Source organism: Hippopotamus amphibius, chromosome 14 (genome assembly GCF_030028045.1).
Source record: "Hippopotamus amphibius kiboko isolate mHipAmp2 chromosome 14, mHipAmp2.hap2, whole genome shotgun sequence".
Classification (NCBI taxonomy): Eukaryota; Metazoa; Chordata; class Mammalia; order Artiodactyla; family Hippopotamidae; genus Hippopotamus; species Hippopotamus amphibius.
Window position 1 is genome coordinate 16021465 of NC_080199.1, and position 18451 is coordinate 16039915.

The window sequence follows — 18451 nt, forward strand, 5'->3', positions numbered from 1 at the left end:
AAGCAACATGAAACAACTGAAGCCACACCCTGATGCGGAATAAATCATTCTTAAATTCTAGAAATTATTATTTCCAAACTATAGAATTATAAGTATAAACCCATAAGGCCTTTCCACAGAAGCCCTATGTCAACGCTGAAAACTTCACTTCTAACGGGCCTTAAACAAATGACAGAGGAAAAGAACTGGCAGTGAAGTACCAGGTTCCCGAGACCCATCCTCTGATTTAAAAACCATACACCATCTTTCTTATTCCTGGGGTCTGGATCCACCCATAGTGTCTAGTTATCAATTGCAAGTAGCAGGGGGAAATTTGCCATCTATTCCTCAGCTCCCTAAAGCACGGGCTCCACTGGCCTCCACACACTGGAAGCACCTCCTGTCTTTTCCTGTCTTGACCTCATGACACAATATTTCTCTATGATGGATCTTCTGTGGTGGGAAGGGAGGGGAGACAGGGACACCAGGGCAGAATGAGCTGCGTCTCCTGAGCTCTCTGCCCTGAACTCTACAGGGTTCTTGGAAAGCAGAAAGGATAGAAAATAGGAGAAAACTCACTGTTGGAACAAGTGCCTGCTCACTCCTGCATCCACTGCGCTGAGCGGATCGTCCAGGAGGTAGATGTCTGCATCCTGATACACGGCTCTAGAAAATGTAGAGAGATGTCAGGAGAAGAACGCTTCACACTTCCTGGACCTCATCTCTGAATCTTGAAGGCATCCAACAATTCCATGTTCATTCCAAGAGCCCATGGAAAAGCCCAAGCCCCTGCTTCACACAGCGCCCACTTGGTGAGTGGGTTCTGCATGCTCACCTCCACTAGGAGCTGCAGAGGAGGCAGGGGTAGGATGGCAACTGAGATGCCATTTACCTTGCGAGGCTGACCCGGGCTTTCTGCCCTGCACTCAGTGTGATTCCTCCATCTCCTATCACAGCTAGATCTCCATCCTCCAAAAGCTGTAAATCCTACACGGAGATAGAAAAGGGAAAAAAAAGAAAAAAGATTTAAAATGTGTTCTCCTCCTGTCATCGTAACCTTCGAGCATCAGTTCTTCATACAAATAATTGATCAACAGCAATGGCTATATTTCATAGTGGCTAAATTATAACACTGAACATTAAAAAAAACCTCTTACAGCTTTTCATTTCTTTTCATTCTGTAGTTCTTCACAACATTTATGCATTTGTCCATTAACATATATGCACTGAGGATGGACTATATGTAGGCATTGTTTTGGGCACAATGAATTCAGCCATGAGGAGACAAAGCCCCAGAGTTTCTTTCCATGGTGTGAGATGAACAATAGAGAAAATTAACCTGAGTACAGGTACTAAGGACTAGAAGAAAAAGGAAGCCGGCTTAGGGGGATGGAGAGTAAAGGAGGGAGAGTGAGTCTATACTGGGGTCGGGAAGGGCTCTGCTCAGAGGGTTGTGAGCAGATCTGGGGGAGGGTGGAGGGGGCTCACGCAGACCTGGAGATGAGGCTCCACACAGAGGAATGAGCGAGTGCAGAGGCCATGGGGCAGATGCCCAAGGTTTTCCACGACAAGCAAGGAGGCCAGGAGAGCTGGAGCTGAGTAAGAATGAGGGGGATGAGGGCAGATACAGAGCAGGAGGAGCCCTGGTGTCACTCCCAGTAACAGGGGGAGTGGGGTGGGGAGGACTGACATGGTCTGAGGTTTTTAAGGAATCACTCCTGCGCTTTGCAGAAAACAGACAGTCAGTGGGAAGGGTGAGGGTGGATACAAGTGAGGAGGCTACAGCAATAATCTAGGTGACGGATGATGGTGGCCAGGACCAGAGTGGGAGCAGTGGGAATGGAGAGACAGGGTCACACTCCAGGCACATTTGGAAGGTGGAGGCTGTAAGACCTGCTGATGGGGTGGATGTGGGCTATAAGAGAAGAGGAGGACTGTGGGTTTTAGGCGTGAAGAAGGCGAAGAACAGGGTCTCCATTTACTGAGAAGATGGTGGATGCAGGTTTAGGAGACTTTGGTTGCAGACAAGCTGAGATGACCTCTCGGTGAGGTCACTTTGCAGCCGGATATGCAAGTGTGAAGGTCTGTGCTAAAGGCACAAGCGTGAGAGCTGGTGGCCCAGCCTGGTGGAGGCACAGGACTTATTTTATCTTAAATGACCAATTTTGCTGAACTTGGCCTCAGCTTCCTACTTTCAGAGAAAGGATGACACCTGACCTGTGTCTTCAAAGTGATACTTAAGGCCAGTGACAGAGTGACAGACTAGGTCTGTACAGAAATGGGAGCAGAAAGAGCAGGCTGGGCAGGGAAACTAAAGGGAAAGAAACAGCGTGCTCGAGGGACACTGAGCAGATCAGCTGGATTAAGTAGATGCTTGTCCGTGGAAACAGGAAAAACGCAAAGCTCAGAAGGATGTGATGTTTTGACGTGAGGATCTGGGAATCTATCAAAAGTTATATTTGAATATTATTTAAGAAATAAATAGATCAGTCTATTTTCCCCAGAGTACCTGGGGGGGGGGGGGAAACAATGACAAGAACATCCCCAAAATGATAACAATTAGGTTTAAGTTACACAGTATTTTATTAGAAATCTTAGATTACCTATAATTATCACTTGACAGATCCTGGCATAGACAAGCAGAGTCTGGGAGGAGTCTGTTATCTACTAAATCCCTCAGGCATCAACCTAGGATACACAGACTACCTTTCTGCAGATGAAGCCCTCATTTCTCTGTCTCTAGCAAATTTGAGGAGAAAGTAAGTGGCACACTGGAGTCTCCATAAGTCCTTTGATCTCTGTGAGTCTTGTTTTCCTCTTCTATAGAATGTGCTGCAGAAACAAGAATCGCTAAACTCAAGGATGCTGTGAGAATCAAAACAAGTGCATGAACACCCTGCATATGTGGGAAAAGGACATGAATTGCTTGTAACTTGCTACTGGTGACTGATGCCTATTTTCTCATGAGTCTAACAGTGGGACCCCATTCACAGTGTGAATCACAACATGCAAAGCACATCACCACAAGAAGAAGAAAGACACTGTCTCCATCATACCCCTCCCTGACAGCCACAAAGACACACAGGCACACACAGGTTCCCTGCACACGCAAAGCTTAACTGGGGTGCCTCAAGTGAAAGGCAACAATTGCTTTGTCATGAAAATTTATCATTATTGCACCGTATTTCTTTCTTGAGCTCAGAAGCTAATACCATCTCTTGCTTTGGTTTTCAGGAAAAACAATGAGCCATTTTAACATAGGTTCCCAGCCTTAGACACACACACACACATACACACATACACACACACACACACAGAGTTTACTAGGCCTCCATTTCACTGCTCACAGTCCTTGCAAAATGTTCTGCTTATTTTTCATGCTTTGATTTTATGTTTTTCTGGTTTCCTTCTCAAAATAGCACCACGTCGTAGCACAGCAATCTTAACCACATTTTAGAAAAGGCACTTAAATCCACTCTTACATTTAGCACAGTTAGGGCATAAGGAACAGGCTCTCTGAGACTGGTAGGAGGACTTTGAGTGTGTTGTTGACTCTGCAAGCTATTTATGGACCAGCCCCAGATGGGAAAAACATTTCAAAGGATTTGAAGTAAAATCCAAGTCAGACTAATTTCCCAGCCACCATTTTCTGATTATGTTAAAGGGAAAAGCCTGAGTTCAGCACATGTTACAATTCCTCCCACTGACAGGAAGGTGTTTTTTTTCATGTTATTTTCCTCTAAAGTAAACTTAACCAATATTCACTGAAAAGAAGACACACAAACTAGAAGCAAACTAGGAAATGGAGAGGTTGGATTTATGCCATCCGTCCAGAAGCTCATCAAGGGCCCTTCAGCGATGGTGGACACTTACAGTAGAAACACCATGGAGACAACTGTTGAAATAGTTCATGAGGACAGGACTTGAGGCCCTGGCAGAGGAGGGCTGGACTCCAGAGTCAAACAGCAGGAGGTCCCGCCTTTCTTCACAGCTTTTCTTCCATTTGGAATTACCCTCCTCTCATAGCCTGTCAAGCCTGCCCATCTTTCCAGGCTCAGCCCAAACACACTCTCCCATGAAACCACCCTGGACTCATGTCTCTTCCTGCTGGTTCCTAAGGCTTTGTTTACATCTCTCGTGAACGACCCATCTTATTCTGCTCCATCATTTGTACACGTGCACACGGCTTCTCTCAGCTCCTGGAGGGTGAGATCTGTGCACCAAGCTCTGTTCTGGACCCTGATGCTGATTATCTCTAATCCTCACAACAAGCTGCATGGAAAGTACTGGTCCCATTTCACAGATGAGGAAACTGAGACTAAGTGAGGTTACATCACTGGTCTGAGAACAGTCAGCTGTTAAACAGAAGAGTTGGAATCTGAACCAAGCTCACGGCAGTTCATAGCCTTTTGCTCTTTCACATCACGCTGCCCAAGTGGTGACTGAGAAGTATATTCGAAATGAAGACAACACGAAAATAACTCCAGACTTAAAGTCCTCTATACCTAAACGAGGAATTATCAATAAACATATTATCCTATGATTGTCAAGGCAATCTGAAAACATTCAAGTTGGCAGGAATGTGGTAAACATGACATGAAAGCTTATAGGAACCCAAGAGTAGTTTATAAATTCAAGTGATCTGTGTGGGAAAATATTAAACCAGAATTTATCAATGAGATACTTTTAAATGTATTGCCTAAACATGTTTTTATTTGTACACCCATGTTTCTACCAGCATTATCATTCTTTTATTTTTAATTGTTTTTTTTTGGGGGGGGTATAGTTGCTTTACAATGCTGTGTCAGTTTCCATTGTAAAATGAAGCAAATCAACTATATGTATACATATATCCCCTCCCTCTCGGAACTCCCTCCCATGCTCCCCCATCCCACACATGTAGGTCACCACAGAGCACCAAGCTGAGCTCCCTGTGCTATACAGCAGGTTTCCACTATCTATTTTACACACGGTAGCGTGTATATGTCAATCCTAATCCCCCAATTGATCCCACCTCCCGTCCCCCACTGGGTCCACACATCCATTTTCTTCGTCTGCATCTTTATTCCGGCCCTGCAAGCTTTCAAGTGGTTAAAGATAACATGTAGACAAATGTTACATACTATATTGCTTATGTCATGGTAACAAAATATTTTTATTTTTGCTTTATATAATGTACTATGTGTAGAGCACCTATATAAATATCAACTCAAATAATGGAAGTTAAATACTCAGATACTTTCTTCCTTACAGGTCACATTTTATGGATGTGATTTTACCAAAAACTGGCTGAGTTTGTAATTAAGAGCTAATTTATTTTCAAAATCATTCTAACATTTATAGAGTCCTTGTTATGTCCCTAGTAATCAGGTGCTTTAAAATCACTAGTGCGAGAAAAAGATGGCAGCGAAGTAGAGGGACGTGGGGAATGCATCCCTCTCCACAGATGCATTGGGAATGCACCAAAAGATGCAATAATTCCCACAGAGAACCAAATGAACACCAGCAGACAACCTCGGACACCAGAAAGGACCAGAAGGATCCTGACATAACTGGTAGGGAGGCATCTACGACGGCTCAAAGAAGGTGAAGTGGCGGAGCTGTGGCAGACGGGAGGGAGTGAGAAACACACGGAGGGTCCGCACCGCAGCTCAGCGTTCCCGGACCGAGACATCAATTCACAGCTGAACAGAGGGTCCGGGAGTGGAAGCGTGGGAACCAGAGAGCTGGTTCAGAGTGAGAAAAATTGTTGCCAGAAAGGTGATGGACCGAGAGGAGAAGAGGGAAGAGGTCCACGGTGAGGAGTGCCTGCCCTTGAGAGCTGCCCAGACATGATGGCGGCTGGAGGCTGCAGGCTCACGGGCGGGGGGGGGGGAGGAGCCGCAGGCATACCCCTCTCTCTCTTTCAGCGCCTGCAGCGGACAGTGGAGAGATGCCCTGTGGGCCACCTAAGGTGCTCAGGGATAACAAGTACCCTCAGGAACTCGGGCGGGGCTAGATTAAAACCCCTTGGAACACCGGCAGCAGGGAGGCTGCCAAGAAAAAAAAACAAAAACAACCCCGAGAGAGGCCCAACTCTGAGACTTTCTGTTTACACCTGAGCCACCAGCGTCCCTCTGCAACAGGCACCTCCAAGCCCGACTGAAACAACAGTGCACCACTGCTCACTCACTCCCAGGGGAAGGAGCCACTATTGTACCCTCTCCCTCCCCACACACCGATGCTTACAGATGAACAATAAAGGAAGCTCTGCTGGTCACAGAATAATACAAAAACCCCAAGGCGAGTAGAAGGACACTTACAGCTGAGACTCTAAGGAAACAGAAATATTAGTATCAATTCTATTGAGTTGGTCCATTCTGGGATCAGTTCTGGATTTTTTTTTCTTTTTTTCTTTTTCCTTTATTAATTATGATCTTACTCTGAAGGGATCTACAAGTTTTATAACATTTTTTTAATTCTATTTTTTATTCTATTTTTATTTTTTTTTGCCTTTTTTGTATACTTCTCTTTCTAGCCAAGTTTTTGGTAGTACGGACAATATATCTCTCATACCTTCCTTTCATCTCTATCTTTTATACATTTCTATTCCTTTCTTTTTATTTACATACTTCCAGTCACACTACGCTCTTCTGTTCCCATCTTCCATCCATTTTTAGTTTATTTTATCTTAACATACTTATAAGCAACACTATCGATCTGCTCAGACTCCTTGCTCTATTCTCCAGATGAAACACCGCCTTGGCATTTAATATTAGGTTTTTGTCTTTATCTTAGTTCTTAGTACAATTGTCTAATTTCACTCTGAGAATCTCCATTCTGTCTGGTGGTACTCTAGCTCTTTTTTATATTTGATCCTAGCTTACAAAATCTCCCTGGATTAATGTTTGTATGTGTAAGGTGTTATTTGTTTGTTTGTTTTTGCTTTTGTTTCTGTTTTGTTCTGTTTTGGTTTTGAATTTCTGTTGGGTTTCTCTTTGAATATCTGATAGCATACTGGGGTTCCTCTGTCAGGTCTTTCCAGAGCCTTATGTCCTAAGGGATTCAGTAATTATGTGTCTTATACACGTATGTGTTTCCTAGACTTAGTATTTGTTGAACCCAATACTCGGACACTAGTCTAGGGCTTGGACAGTCTTCTATAAACACCTCTATCGCCAGGACAAGCAACCCCAAAAGTTTGGACTACCATGAGGAAACAAAGAAACATCATGCAGGTAAAGGAGCAGGGTAAAAACCCACAAGACCAAATAAATAGAGAGGAAAAAGGAAAAATGCCTGAAAAAGAATTCAGAGTAATGTTAGTAAAAATGATACAAAATATCGATAACAAAATCGAGAAAGTACAAGAAACAGTTCATAAGAACTCAGAAAAACAAACAGCAATGGATAACAAAATAACTGAAATTAAAAATACTCTAGATGCTATAACCAGCAGAATGACTGAGGCAGAAGAACAAATAAGTGAGTTGGAAGATAGAATGGGGGAAATAAACGCCACAGAGCAGGAAAAAGAAAAAAGAATAAAAAGAATAGAAGACAGTCTCAGAGACCTCAGCGATAACATTAAGCATACCAACATTCACATTATAGGCATCCCAGAAGAAGAAGAAAACAAGAAAGGGTCTGAGAAAATATTTGAAGAGGTTCTAGTGGAAAACTTCCCCAACATGGGAAAGGAAATAATTCACCAAGTCCAAGAAGCACAGAGAGTCCCATACCGAATAAACCCAAGGAGAAATACACCAAGGCACATATTAATCAAACTAATGACAATTAAACACAAAGAAAAAATATTAAAAGCAGCAAAAGAGAAGCCACAAATAACATATAAGGGGAAACCCATAAGGATAACAGCTGACCTCTCTACAGAAACTCTGCAGGCCAGAAGGGAATGGCAGGATATACTGAAAGTCCTGAAAGAGAGAAAACTACAGCCAAGAATACTCTACCCAGCAAGAATCTCATTCAGATTTGAGGGAGAAATCAAAAGCTTTCCAGACAAGCAAAAGTTAAGAGAATTCAGCACCACCAAACCAGCCTTACAACAAGTGCTAAAGGAACTTCTCTAGTAGGAAACACAAGAAAAGGAAAACACCTACAAATACAAACCCAAAACAACTAGAAAATGGTAATAGAAACACACATGTCAATAATCACCTTAAATGTAAATGGATTAAATGCTCCAACCAAAAGACACAGACTGGCTGACTGGATACAAAACAAGACCCTTCTATATGCTGCCTACAAGAAACCCACTTCAGACCAAGGGACACATATAGACTGAAAGGAAAGGGATGGAAAAAGATATTCCATGCAAATGGAAGTCAAAAGAAAGCTGGAGTAGCAATACTCATATCAGACAAATTAGACTTGAAAGTAAAGACTATTAAAAGAGACAAGGAAGGACACTACATAATGATCAATGGATCCATCCAAGAAGAACATATCACAATGGTAAATATCTATGAACCCAACATAAGAGCACCTCAATACATAAGGCAAATGCTAACAGCTATAAAAGGGGACATCGACAGTAACACAATAATAGTGGGAGACTTGAACACCCCACTTACATCAATGGACAGATCATCCAAACAGAAAATAAATAAAGACACACAAGCTTTAAATGACACATTAGACCATCTCAACTTAATTGATATTTATAGGACATTCCAACAAAAATGACACAATACACTTTCTTCTCAAGGGCACACGGAATATTTTCCAGGAAAGATCACATCTTGGGTCACAAATCAAACCTCAGCAAATTCAAGAAAATTGAAATCATATCAAGCATCTTCTCAGACCACAACGCCATGAGACTAGATATCAATTGCAGGAAAAAAACTGCAAAAAATACAAACACATGGAGGCTCAACAATTCCCTCTTAAACAACCAAGAAATCATTAAAGAAATCAAAGAGGAAATCAAAGAATATCGAGAAACAAACAACAATGAAAACACAAAAACCCAAAACCTATGGGATGCAGCAAAAGCAGTTCTAAGAGGGAAGTTTATAGCAATACAGTCCTACCTTTAGAAACAAGAAAAATATCGAATAAACAACCTAACTTCACACCTCAAACAACCAGAAAAAGAAGAACAAAGGAACCCCAAAGTGAGCAGAAGGAAAGAAATCATAAAGATCAGAGCAGAAATAAATGAAAAAGAAAGGAAGGAAGCAATAGCAAAAATTAATAAAACTAAAAGCTGGTTCTTTGAGAAGAATAACAAAATTGATAAACTATTAGCCAGATTCATCAGGAAAAAAAGGGAGAAGATGCAAATCAACAGAATAAGAAATGAAAAAGGAGAAGTAACAACGGACACCACAGAAATACAAAGGATCATGAGAGACTACTATAAGCAACTATATGCCAATAAATTGGATAACCTGGAAGAAATGGATACATTCTTAGAAAAGTACAATCTTCCAAGACTGAACTAGGAAGAAATAGAAACTATGAACAGACCAATCACAAATATGGAAATTGAGGCAGTGATTAAAAATCTCCCAAAAAACAAAAGCCCTGAGCCAGATGGATTCATGGGCGAATTCTATCAAACATTTCAAGAAGAGTTAACACCTATCCTTCTCAAACTCTTCCACAATATAGCAGAAGGAGGAACACTCCCAAAGTCATTCTACGAGGCCACCATCACCCTGATACCAAAACCAGGCAAAGATGTCACAAAAAAAGAAAATTACAGGTCAATATCACTGATGAATATAGACGCAAAAGTCCTCAACAAAATACTAGCTAACAGAATCCAACTGCACATTAAAAAAGTCATACACCAGGATCAAGTGGGGTTTATCCCTGGGATGCAAGGATTCTTTGATATATGCAAATCAATCAACGTGATACATCATATCAAAAAACTGAAGGATAAAAACCATATGATCATCTCAATAGATGCAGAAAAAGCTTTTGACAAAGTTCAACATCCATTTATGATAAAAGCTCTCCAGAAAATGGGCATAGAAGGAAATTACCTCAACATAATAAAAGCCATATATGACAAACCAAAAGCCAACATCATTCTCAATGGGGAAAAACTGAAAGAATTCCCTCTAGGAACAGGAACAAGACAAGGGTGTCCACTCTCACCATTATTATTCAACATCGTTTTGGAAGTTTTAGCCACAGCAATCAGAGAAGAAAAAGAAATCAAAGGAATCCAAATTGGAAAAGAAGAAGTAAAATTGTCACTCTTTGCAGATGACATGATATTATACATAGAAAACCCTAAAGACTCTACCAGAAAACTGCTAGCACTAATCGATGAGTTTACTAAATTAGCAGGATACAAAATTAATGCACAGAAATCTCTTGCATTCCTATACACTAACAACGGAAGAGCAGAAAGAGAAAGTAAGGAAACTCTGCCATTCACCATTGCAACAAAAAGAATAAAATACCTAGGAATAAACCTGCCGAAGGAGGCAAAAGATCTGTATGCAGAAAACTTTAAGACATTGATGAAAGAAATCAAAGACGACACAAACAGATGGTGGCACATACCATGTTCCTGGATTGGAAGAATCAACATTGTGAAAATGACTGTACTACCCAAAGCCATTTACAAATTCAGTGCAATCCCCATCAAATTACCAATGGCATTCTTCACAGAACTAGAGCAAGAAATCTTACGATTTGTATGGAAACGCAAAAGACCCCGAATAGCCAAAGCAATCTTGAGAAGGAAAAATGGAGTTGGTGGAATCAGGCTTCCTGACTTCAAACTATACTCCAAGGCCATAGTGATCAAGACAGTATGGTACTGGCACAAAAATAGAAAGGAAGACCAATGGAATAGAATAGACAACTCAGAGGTAAGCCCAAACACATATGGGCACCTTATCTTTGACAAAGGAGGCAAGAATATACAATGGAAAAAAGACAGCCTCTTCAATAAGTGGTGCTGGGAAAATTGGACAGCTACATGTAAAAGAATGAAATCAGAACACTTCCTAACACCATACACAAAAATAAACTCAAAATGGATTAAAGACTTACATGTAAGGCCGGACACTATAAAACTCCTCAAGGAAAACATAGGCAGAACACTCTATGACATACATCAAAGCAAGATCCTTTTTGACCCACCTCCTAGATTAATGGAAATAAAATCAAGAATAAACAAATGGGACCTCATGAAACTTAAAAGCTTTTGCACAGCAAAAGAAACCATAAACAAGACAAGAAGGCAACCTTCAGAATGGGAAAAAATAGTTGCCAACGAAACAACGGACAAAGGATTAACCTCAAAATATACAAGCAGCTCATGCAGCTTAATACCAAAAAAGCAAATAACCCAATCCACAAATGGGCAGAAGACCTAAATAGGCATTTCTCCAAAGAAGACATACAGATGGCCAACACACACATGAAAAGATGCTCAACATCACTCATCATCAGAGAAATGCAAGTCAAAGCCACAATGAGGTATCACCTCACACCGATCAGAATGGCCATCATCACAAAATCTGGAAACAACAAATATGGGAGAGGGTGTGGAGAAAAGGGAACTCTCCAGCACTGTTGGTGGGACTGTAAGTTGGTACAGCCACTATGGAAAACAATTTGGAGATTCCTTAATAAACTACAAATAGAACTACCATATGATCCAGTAATCCCACTCCTGGGCATATACCCAAAGAAAACCATAATCCGAAAAGAAACATGTACCATAATGTTTATTGCAGCAGTATTTACAATAACCAGGACATGGAAGCAACCTAAATGCCCATCAACAAATGAGTGGATAAAGAAGTGACATATATATATATACAATGGAATATTACTCAGCTATAAAAAGGAATGAGATGGAGCTATATGTCATGAGGTGGACAGACCTAGAGTCTGTCATACAGAGTGAAGTAAGTCAGAAAGAGAAAGACAAATATTGTATGCTAACATATATATGGAATCTAAAAATGGTACTGATGAACTCAGTGACAAGACAAGAACAAGGATGCAGATGCAGAGAATGGACTGGAGAAGTCGAGGTTTGGGGGGGCGGGGGCTGAAGGGGAAGCTGAGACGAAGTGAGAGAGTAGCATAGACATATATATACTACCAAGTGTAAAATAAATAGCCAGTGGGAAGTTGCTGTATAACAAAGGGAGTTCAACTCGATGATGGATGATGCCTTAGAGGACTGGGACGGGGAGTGTGGGGGGCAGTCGAGGGAGGGAAGGAATACGGGGATATGTGTATAAATGCAGATGATTGAACTTGGTGTACCTCAAAAAAAAAATAATAAATTAAAACGAAACAAAACAAAACAAAATAAAATAAAATCACTAGTGCATTTCATCCCCAAAACAACCTTATGAGGTTGACAGTATTATTATCACCATTTTACAGGTGAAGAAACAGGCTTGTGAAGTTCAGACAATTAGCCAAAATCACATCCCTAGTAAATAGAGAAACTGAGACTCCATCCCAAAGCCTTCTGACTCCTGGGCCTTAGAGTTGATGTCATCAGCCTGAATCAATGTTGCCAAATGTGATGACATCTTATCTCCCTATTTTACTACAGAATTGTTTTCAGCTCAATGAACTTAAATGTTTAATTAGATCTAGTATAATACATCTAGTTGTTATTGATGTATGTAATACAATAAATGTTGCGTTTTTTTCTTCCTGTTTTTTGCTCCAGGATTTGGGAGAGGCGGGGGTAGGGAGAACTGTAAGGAGAAATCTTTACTATATTTATATGGATGGATGGATGGATGGATGTAGAGAGAAGACCTATAAGAGTAACAATGGCTACCATTTACTGAAACCCTGGCAAGTTTGCATTTCACAGGCATTGCCTGTAGCTTTTACAGTAATCCCACCCCTCCCCCATTTAACAAGAAAGGAAACTGAGAGAAATACCTAGAGTTACTACCCAGGACTGTTTCTCTCCAAAGGCCAACACTTTTCTACTACACATGCAGTCTCTGTATCTACAGGCCAAAATAATTGCAGGACACCACTATTATCTGTGGCCATCTCATGTCCATCCATTGACAGATGGATTCCATAAGGAGATAAGTAGAGGATCTCGTTACTCATTAAGTGGTTCTCAGGTGTCATAAAGACCTAGCTGACCCCTTGCTAATGAGAGTCATAGATGACATTTCAGAGCAGCTTCAAAACCTCTTGGAAACCCTCTGACTCAAGGTCCTCCTTCTACTGCAGAAACATCAGAGGCCCAGGTAGGTAACAGGATGTGCCCAAAGTGATACTGGGCAAGTGGTGAAGCCGGGGCCGCTCTACACTACTTCTCTGCCCTGCGCCTCCTTCCTGCCAAGGAGGGAATGGACATGAGGGGCCCTGACTCCATGTCCCGACCACGCAGCAGAACAGCAGAAGTGTCCATGTTTATAGACATCGCATCACGTACAGAAGAATCACTGTGCAACCCAATCCTGCAGGGCCCCTTCCCACCAGAGTCTGTGCCGCATGGACACCCGAGGGTGGGGAAAGCCCCAGAACACTGACCACGTTACTGCTCCAGTCACCCCATGTGGCTGCAGCAAAGCATCAGTCCCTAGAGAAAATGGTGAATGGCAGCCACTGGCCCAACATCTGCTTTTCTCCAGAGATGCTCAAATGTGGGGGAGAGAGACAGGGCTGAGCTTCACCAGAAATGTGAGGTTCTGCAAACACATACCCACACACTAGCCTGTATCCCTGGAGTCTGATCTGGGCATCAGGAGCTGGACGTGATTAAGGTAAAGAGGAAATGCCTGAGATCTGTTTATTCCACATCCCACCTTCCACCTTCATCCATCATCTGCTTTTTAAAAGTTCTTTCTTACAAACTTCCTCAGTTGAGAGGCAGCACAGCACCATGGAAAATCATGGCATCTAGAGTCGTGCAGAAATGGATCTGAACTTGAGCTGCAAACACTGAGGAGAGCTGTTTCATCTCTCCAAGCCTCAGTTTTACCAACTATAAAATAAGGATGGGAACAGTGAAGACACTCAAAGAATTAACTCCTAAACCGTTTTATGGGTGTGTATGTGCCCTTGTGAGACAGAAAAATCACCTGCACGTGGACTCTGAATAAATGGGCGCTATTGCTCTCACTGATTTACATTTGCTTCCCCCCTTCTTTTCTTATACAGTCTACACACCATTTAATAAAAATCTAGCTCATTCCTAACTTGACGTCATTTCTTCAAACGCACAATCTCCCATTAACAATAACTCAGGAGAAGGAAATAGAAGCTCTTTAAATGAGAAATTCTGTTTTGTCTGCATCATCCTAAAATGCTATTCACCTGATACAATCTATGATGTCAAGCTGTTGTTCCAGCAGAATTACTATTTCCTCAAAAAGTGGGTTTGGAAGCTTCAGCACCAGACGTTTCAGAGTCTGTCCCAGCCTTTTCCTCACAGTATAAAAGAACAGTCAGATGTCCAGACTGCACTGAACAAACCCCAGGGGGCATCCTTTAATGCTATTATTCACTGATTTTTATAACCCAAGAGAGTACCATACTATTTAACAGTATTTAAATTTTTCTTTCTTTTTGCCAAACTACATTCTTCTATCAGGTAAGTTCAGTTTTCATCATTTATCCACTAATTTTATGCAAATCCCAACATAGCATTGTGGTTGGTGAAGATGCTTGATACAATTTCAATTTTCTTGAATTTACTGAGGCTGGATTTGTGACCCAAGATGTGATCTATCCTGGAGAATATTTCGTGTGCACTTGAGAAGAAAGTGCATTTTGTAGTTTTGGGATGGAATGTTTCTGCTGTCTGCCCACTGTGGTGGGGTTGGTCCAGTGTCTTGAGCAGACTTCCTGGTGGGAGGGTCTGGTGCCTGCTTTCTGCTGTGTGGAGGAGGAGGAGAGGGAAACCTATAGACTGAAAGGGACTAAGGAGGCACCAACCAAGTGCACGGGGCAGACCTCACATGGAGTCTCATGCAAACCAATGGTGAGTGATTTCTCAGTGAGATGATTAACAACATGTCAATACAGACTAGAAGGTTGATGATATTCAGGAATTTGGGTTATTTTTCAGGTGAAATAATGTGGTGGTTTTTTTCCCAAAGGCTTTCCTATTTTTAGGGAAAACGAATGAAATGTTTACAGATGGACTAATCTGAGGTCTAGAATCTGCTGCAGAACAGTCTGGGCTGGGGGTGGGGCTGACAGAGGGCAGGGGGAGAGACGCAGCCAGACTGGCCTCCAGCTGCTCCTGGTTGGAGCTGGGGGCGGGGGGGGGGTGCAGGAGGGCTCATCACACTGTGCTGTTTTTAGACATTTCTGTAATTGTCCATTAAAAATAGAAGTTAAAAGCAAATGAAACTTGACAGAATTAAATAACTCCCCCCAAAACAGACATTCTGTGAGTGTTGTTATCACATCAGGATTGAAACAGCAGCGTATACGCCTGTGTATTTACCCAGGAGACCAGCTTAAAATATTAAGCAACAATCAAAGATCTTTCAAATTAAAAAAAAAAAAACTTTCAACAAACCTTGTAGTTTAAACCAGCATTATTATTATTTGAAATTCGAGTATATGCAACTCAGAAGTCATTACTCACCTCTTCCAAAGCACAAGCCTTGATTACTTTTTCATATTGTTCTTTTTCATATTTCTTCCCAAATAAAATATTACTCCGCACAGTTCCTGAAAACACCCAGGGCTGCTGAGAAACATACGCGATCCTCCCGTGCACGCTGACCAGCCCCTGGCTCGGGGGCAGCTCCCCCAGCACAGCACTTAGCAGGGACGACTGAAACAGAAGGCAACAAACACACGTGAACAGGCAGCACTCAGGACAGAACACGCCCCGCAGCACAGCCGTCCCCACCCTGGGCGCTTGATAAAAGATAGAACTCTTTCCTTTAGAAAAGGATAAAGTAGAGACCCGGCAGAGGGGAGAAAAAAATGGAAAATAACACTATTGGTCAATGTAAACTAATGCCTGATAAGGAATATTAATAGTATAAACAATCGACTCTGCCCAAGTTTCCCCAAAAGAAGTGTTATCCTTACCCAGGACTAATTAAGAATGTTAACATCCTTAACAGAGCAGCCCAGCAGGATGTGTATTTCATGCATCTGATGTTTAATGCAATTGTTCCAAATCTGGGTATCCTTACTTGACAAATACTTGTTCTTAAAAAGCTGTGTGTGGAGGGGACTTCCCTGGTGGTCCAGTGGTAAAGAATTTGCCTTCCAATGTAGGGGACACCAGTTCAATCCCTGATCAGAGAACTAAGATCCCACATTGCTACAGGGCAACCAAGCCTTTGCACCACAACTACTGAGCTCGCGCACCTCAATGAGAGAGATTGTGTGCTGCAAACTACAGAGCCCATGCGCCACAACTAGAGAGATGCCCATGTGCTACAACAAAAGATCCTACTTTGCTGCATCTGATACCTGACACAGCCAAAAAAATAAAATAAAATAAAATTTTTAAAAAACTATGTGTGGGGAATTCCCTGGCAGTCTGGTGGTTTGGACTCTGAGATTTAACTGCCCAGGACCTGGGTTCAATCCCTAGTCAGGGAACTAAGATCCCACAAGCTGTGTGGTGCACCAAAAACTTAAAAATTAAAAAAAAAAATTATAAAAAAGCTATATTTGAAGAATATATCCAAAGATGATTAAAAGAACCCTGAATTGAGTTGTGTCTCAAGGGCAAAAGTCCATCAGAGGAAATCATCACCCTCTCATGTATACATCCCACATTTAGGTCTCTGTATTTTTTTGTACAGAATACAGGAGACTAAGTGCACGTGCACATGTCCTTCAAATCCTTAACAACACACAGACGTGGCGTGTCTGTGTCCACACATCAGAGCGCTCACCACCCTGGGCTGAAATAACCTGCCTGCGTATCTGTCTCGCCCCGGACCCTGGTTGCCTCTGGAGGCAGGGGCGTAGGGGTCCTGCTCACATCTGTGTCTTTAGCTCCAGCACGTGGCTGCACACTCACTACACGTGCACTGACGGGACCAAGTCAAGTCACGTGAGGAAATGCTCAAAGCTTCCTGGAAGAGCCTTTACAACCTCCAGACTTCCTGGAGGGGCCACTGTGACAAAAAGAAGTCCCCATTGTCTCAGTCCATCCTGAACAGCTGTCACATGAATCATTTCCTTCACTGAGAAGTCCAAATTCCTGACAAGCAGTTCCCAACTGTGCAACGTGAAGCACGAAGTAGAAAAACTCAATGTGCATTTATCCAGATTTATTTGGCCACGAAACGTTCTTGCAAAACGAATGTTCCATGGAGCACACTTAGAGAAACGCTGTTCTAGAAACACCCAGTTCAAACTGTGTTACACACAGCTCTGGGCTCAACTCTGAGAATTTAGCTGGGGCTGCGGCATTGCATCCAGCTGCCAAAAGGCATCATAACTTACCTTTCCTGCCCCCACAGGTCCGATCACAGCTAACAGTTTACCAGGTCTGACAGTAAAGGAAAGGCCTTGTAGGGTTGGGGTATTTGACGCCTACAAATTAAAGTTCATAAAAATGTAACCATTTCAATAAAGTAACACAAATTACATCAGAAAGTAGAGAAAATAACATCATAGTCATTGATATGCTAACATAATCCACATGTTTCTCCTTCCTATTTTAGGATACTGTGTCCTGGAGGCCTTTTCATCCAATTGTATCTCTCTGGGGGATTGAAACTGCTTTAGTTGCCTTTACAAAGGCTCCTTCTTTTACCAGATTTCCACAAAGACACAGCTCTAGACACCCACAGAATTTAAGGAGTAGAAATGACAAGGCACCTGCTTGAAACTCAAACTGAATGATACACACTAGATTATTAAAATAATGTATTTGATAAATTATTCAGTATGGGAGGGTTTTAATCATTTATAAGTTTGCATCTCGACCCTTGGTTTAAACTATCTCATTCATCTCCACAAGGTGGCAGCATAAGTACCTGGCATGCCTGGCTCTTTAATAATTTGAAATCTCCGCTAATCTCTCCATTTTCATTGGATAAAGAAGGAACCTCAGGACTGTTCAGCAAGCAAAGGGACACTTTATATGATAAAGTTACTCTTGGTAAATTAATTCTTTTCCTTGTTCAGGCTTTAGGAGCAGGCACTGCTCTGTGGTGACCAGAAGGGGGCAGCACGTGTCAGTTCCTGGTACTGGGTCCCCTCCCCTCCGGGTTATCCAGGCTCCGGGGACGCTGATTGAACAAGGGTCCTCAGCTGAGCCCCCACTCTGTGCCACACACAGTTCGAAATCCCTGCCCCGTGGATCTAGAGGCTCCCACAGGGCCATTCATTTTAAAGCTTAAAGATTGAGACCAAGTCCTATCATTTCATGAATGAGACCTGGGTCCCTGAGACCTTCCCCCACCCGCCCACCTGGCTGTCTAGTGGAGCAGGTCACAGAGCTCATGTCTACCTCCTACCTCCAAACCCAGCACACCCTTCCTTCAGACTCAGCTTCTCCCCAAAACCC

At 42.2% G+C, this 18451-nt stretch overlaps 1 protein-coding gene across 1 annotated transcript in view; it reads right to left on the minus strand.

Annotated features, from left to right (window-relative positions):
- Positions 1–18451, minus strand: part of LOC130835549 (ATP-binding cassette sub-family C member 4-like) — a 194155-nt gene that overhangs the window by 135142 nt on the left and 40562 nt on the right. Inside the window, exons 10-13 of the mRNA XM_057707187.1 lie at positions 17383–17472; positions 15551–15742; positions 872–966; positions 559–645 (exon numbers count right to left, since the gene is read on the minus strand). Coding sequence (XP_057563170.1) covers positions 559–645; positions 872–966; positions 15551–15742; positions 17383–17472 — 464 coding nt within the window. The remainder of the gene's footprint in view (positions 1–558; positions 646–871; positions 967–15550; positions 15743–17382; positions 17473–18451) is intronic.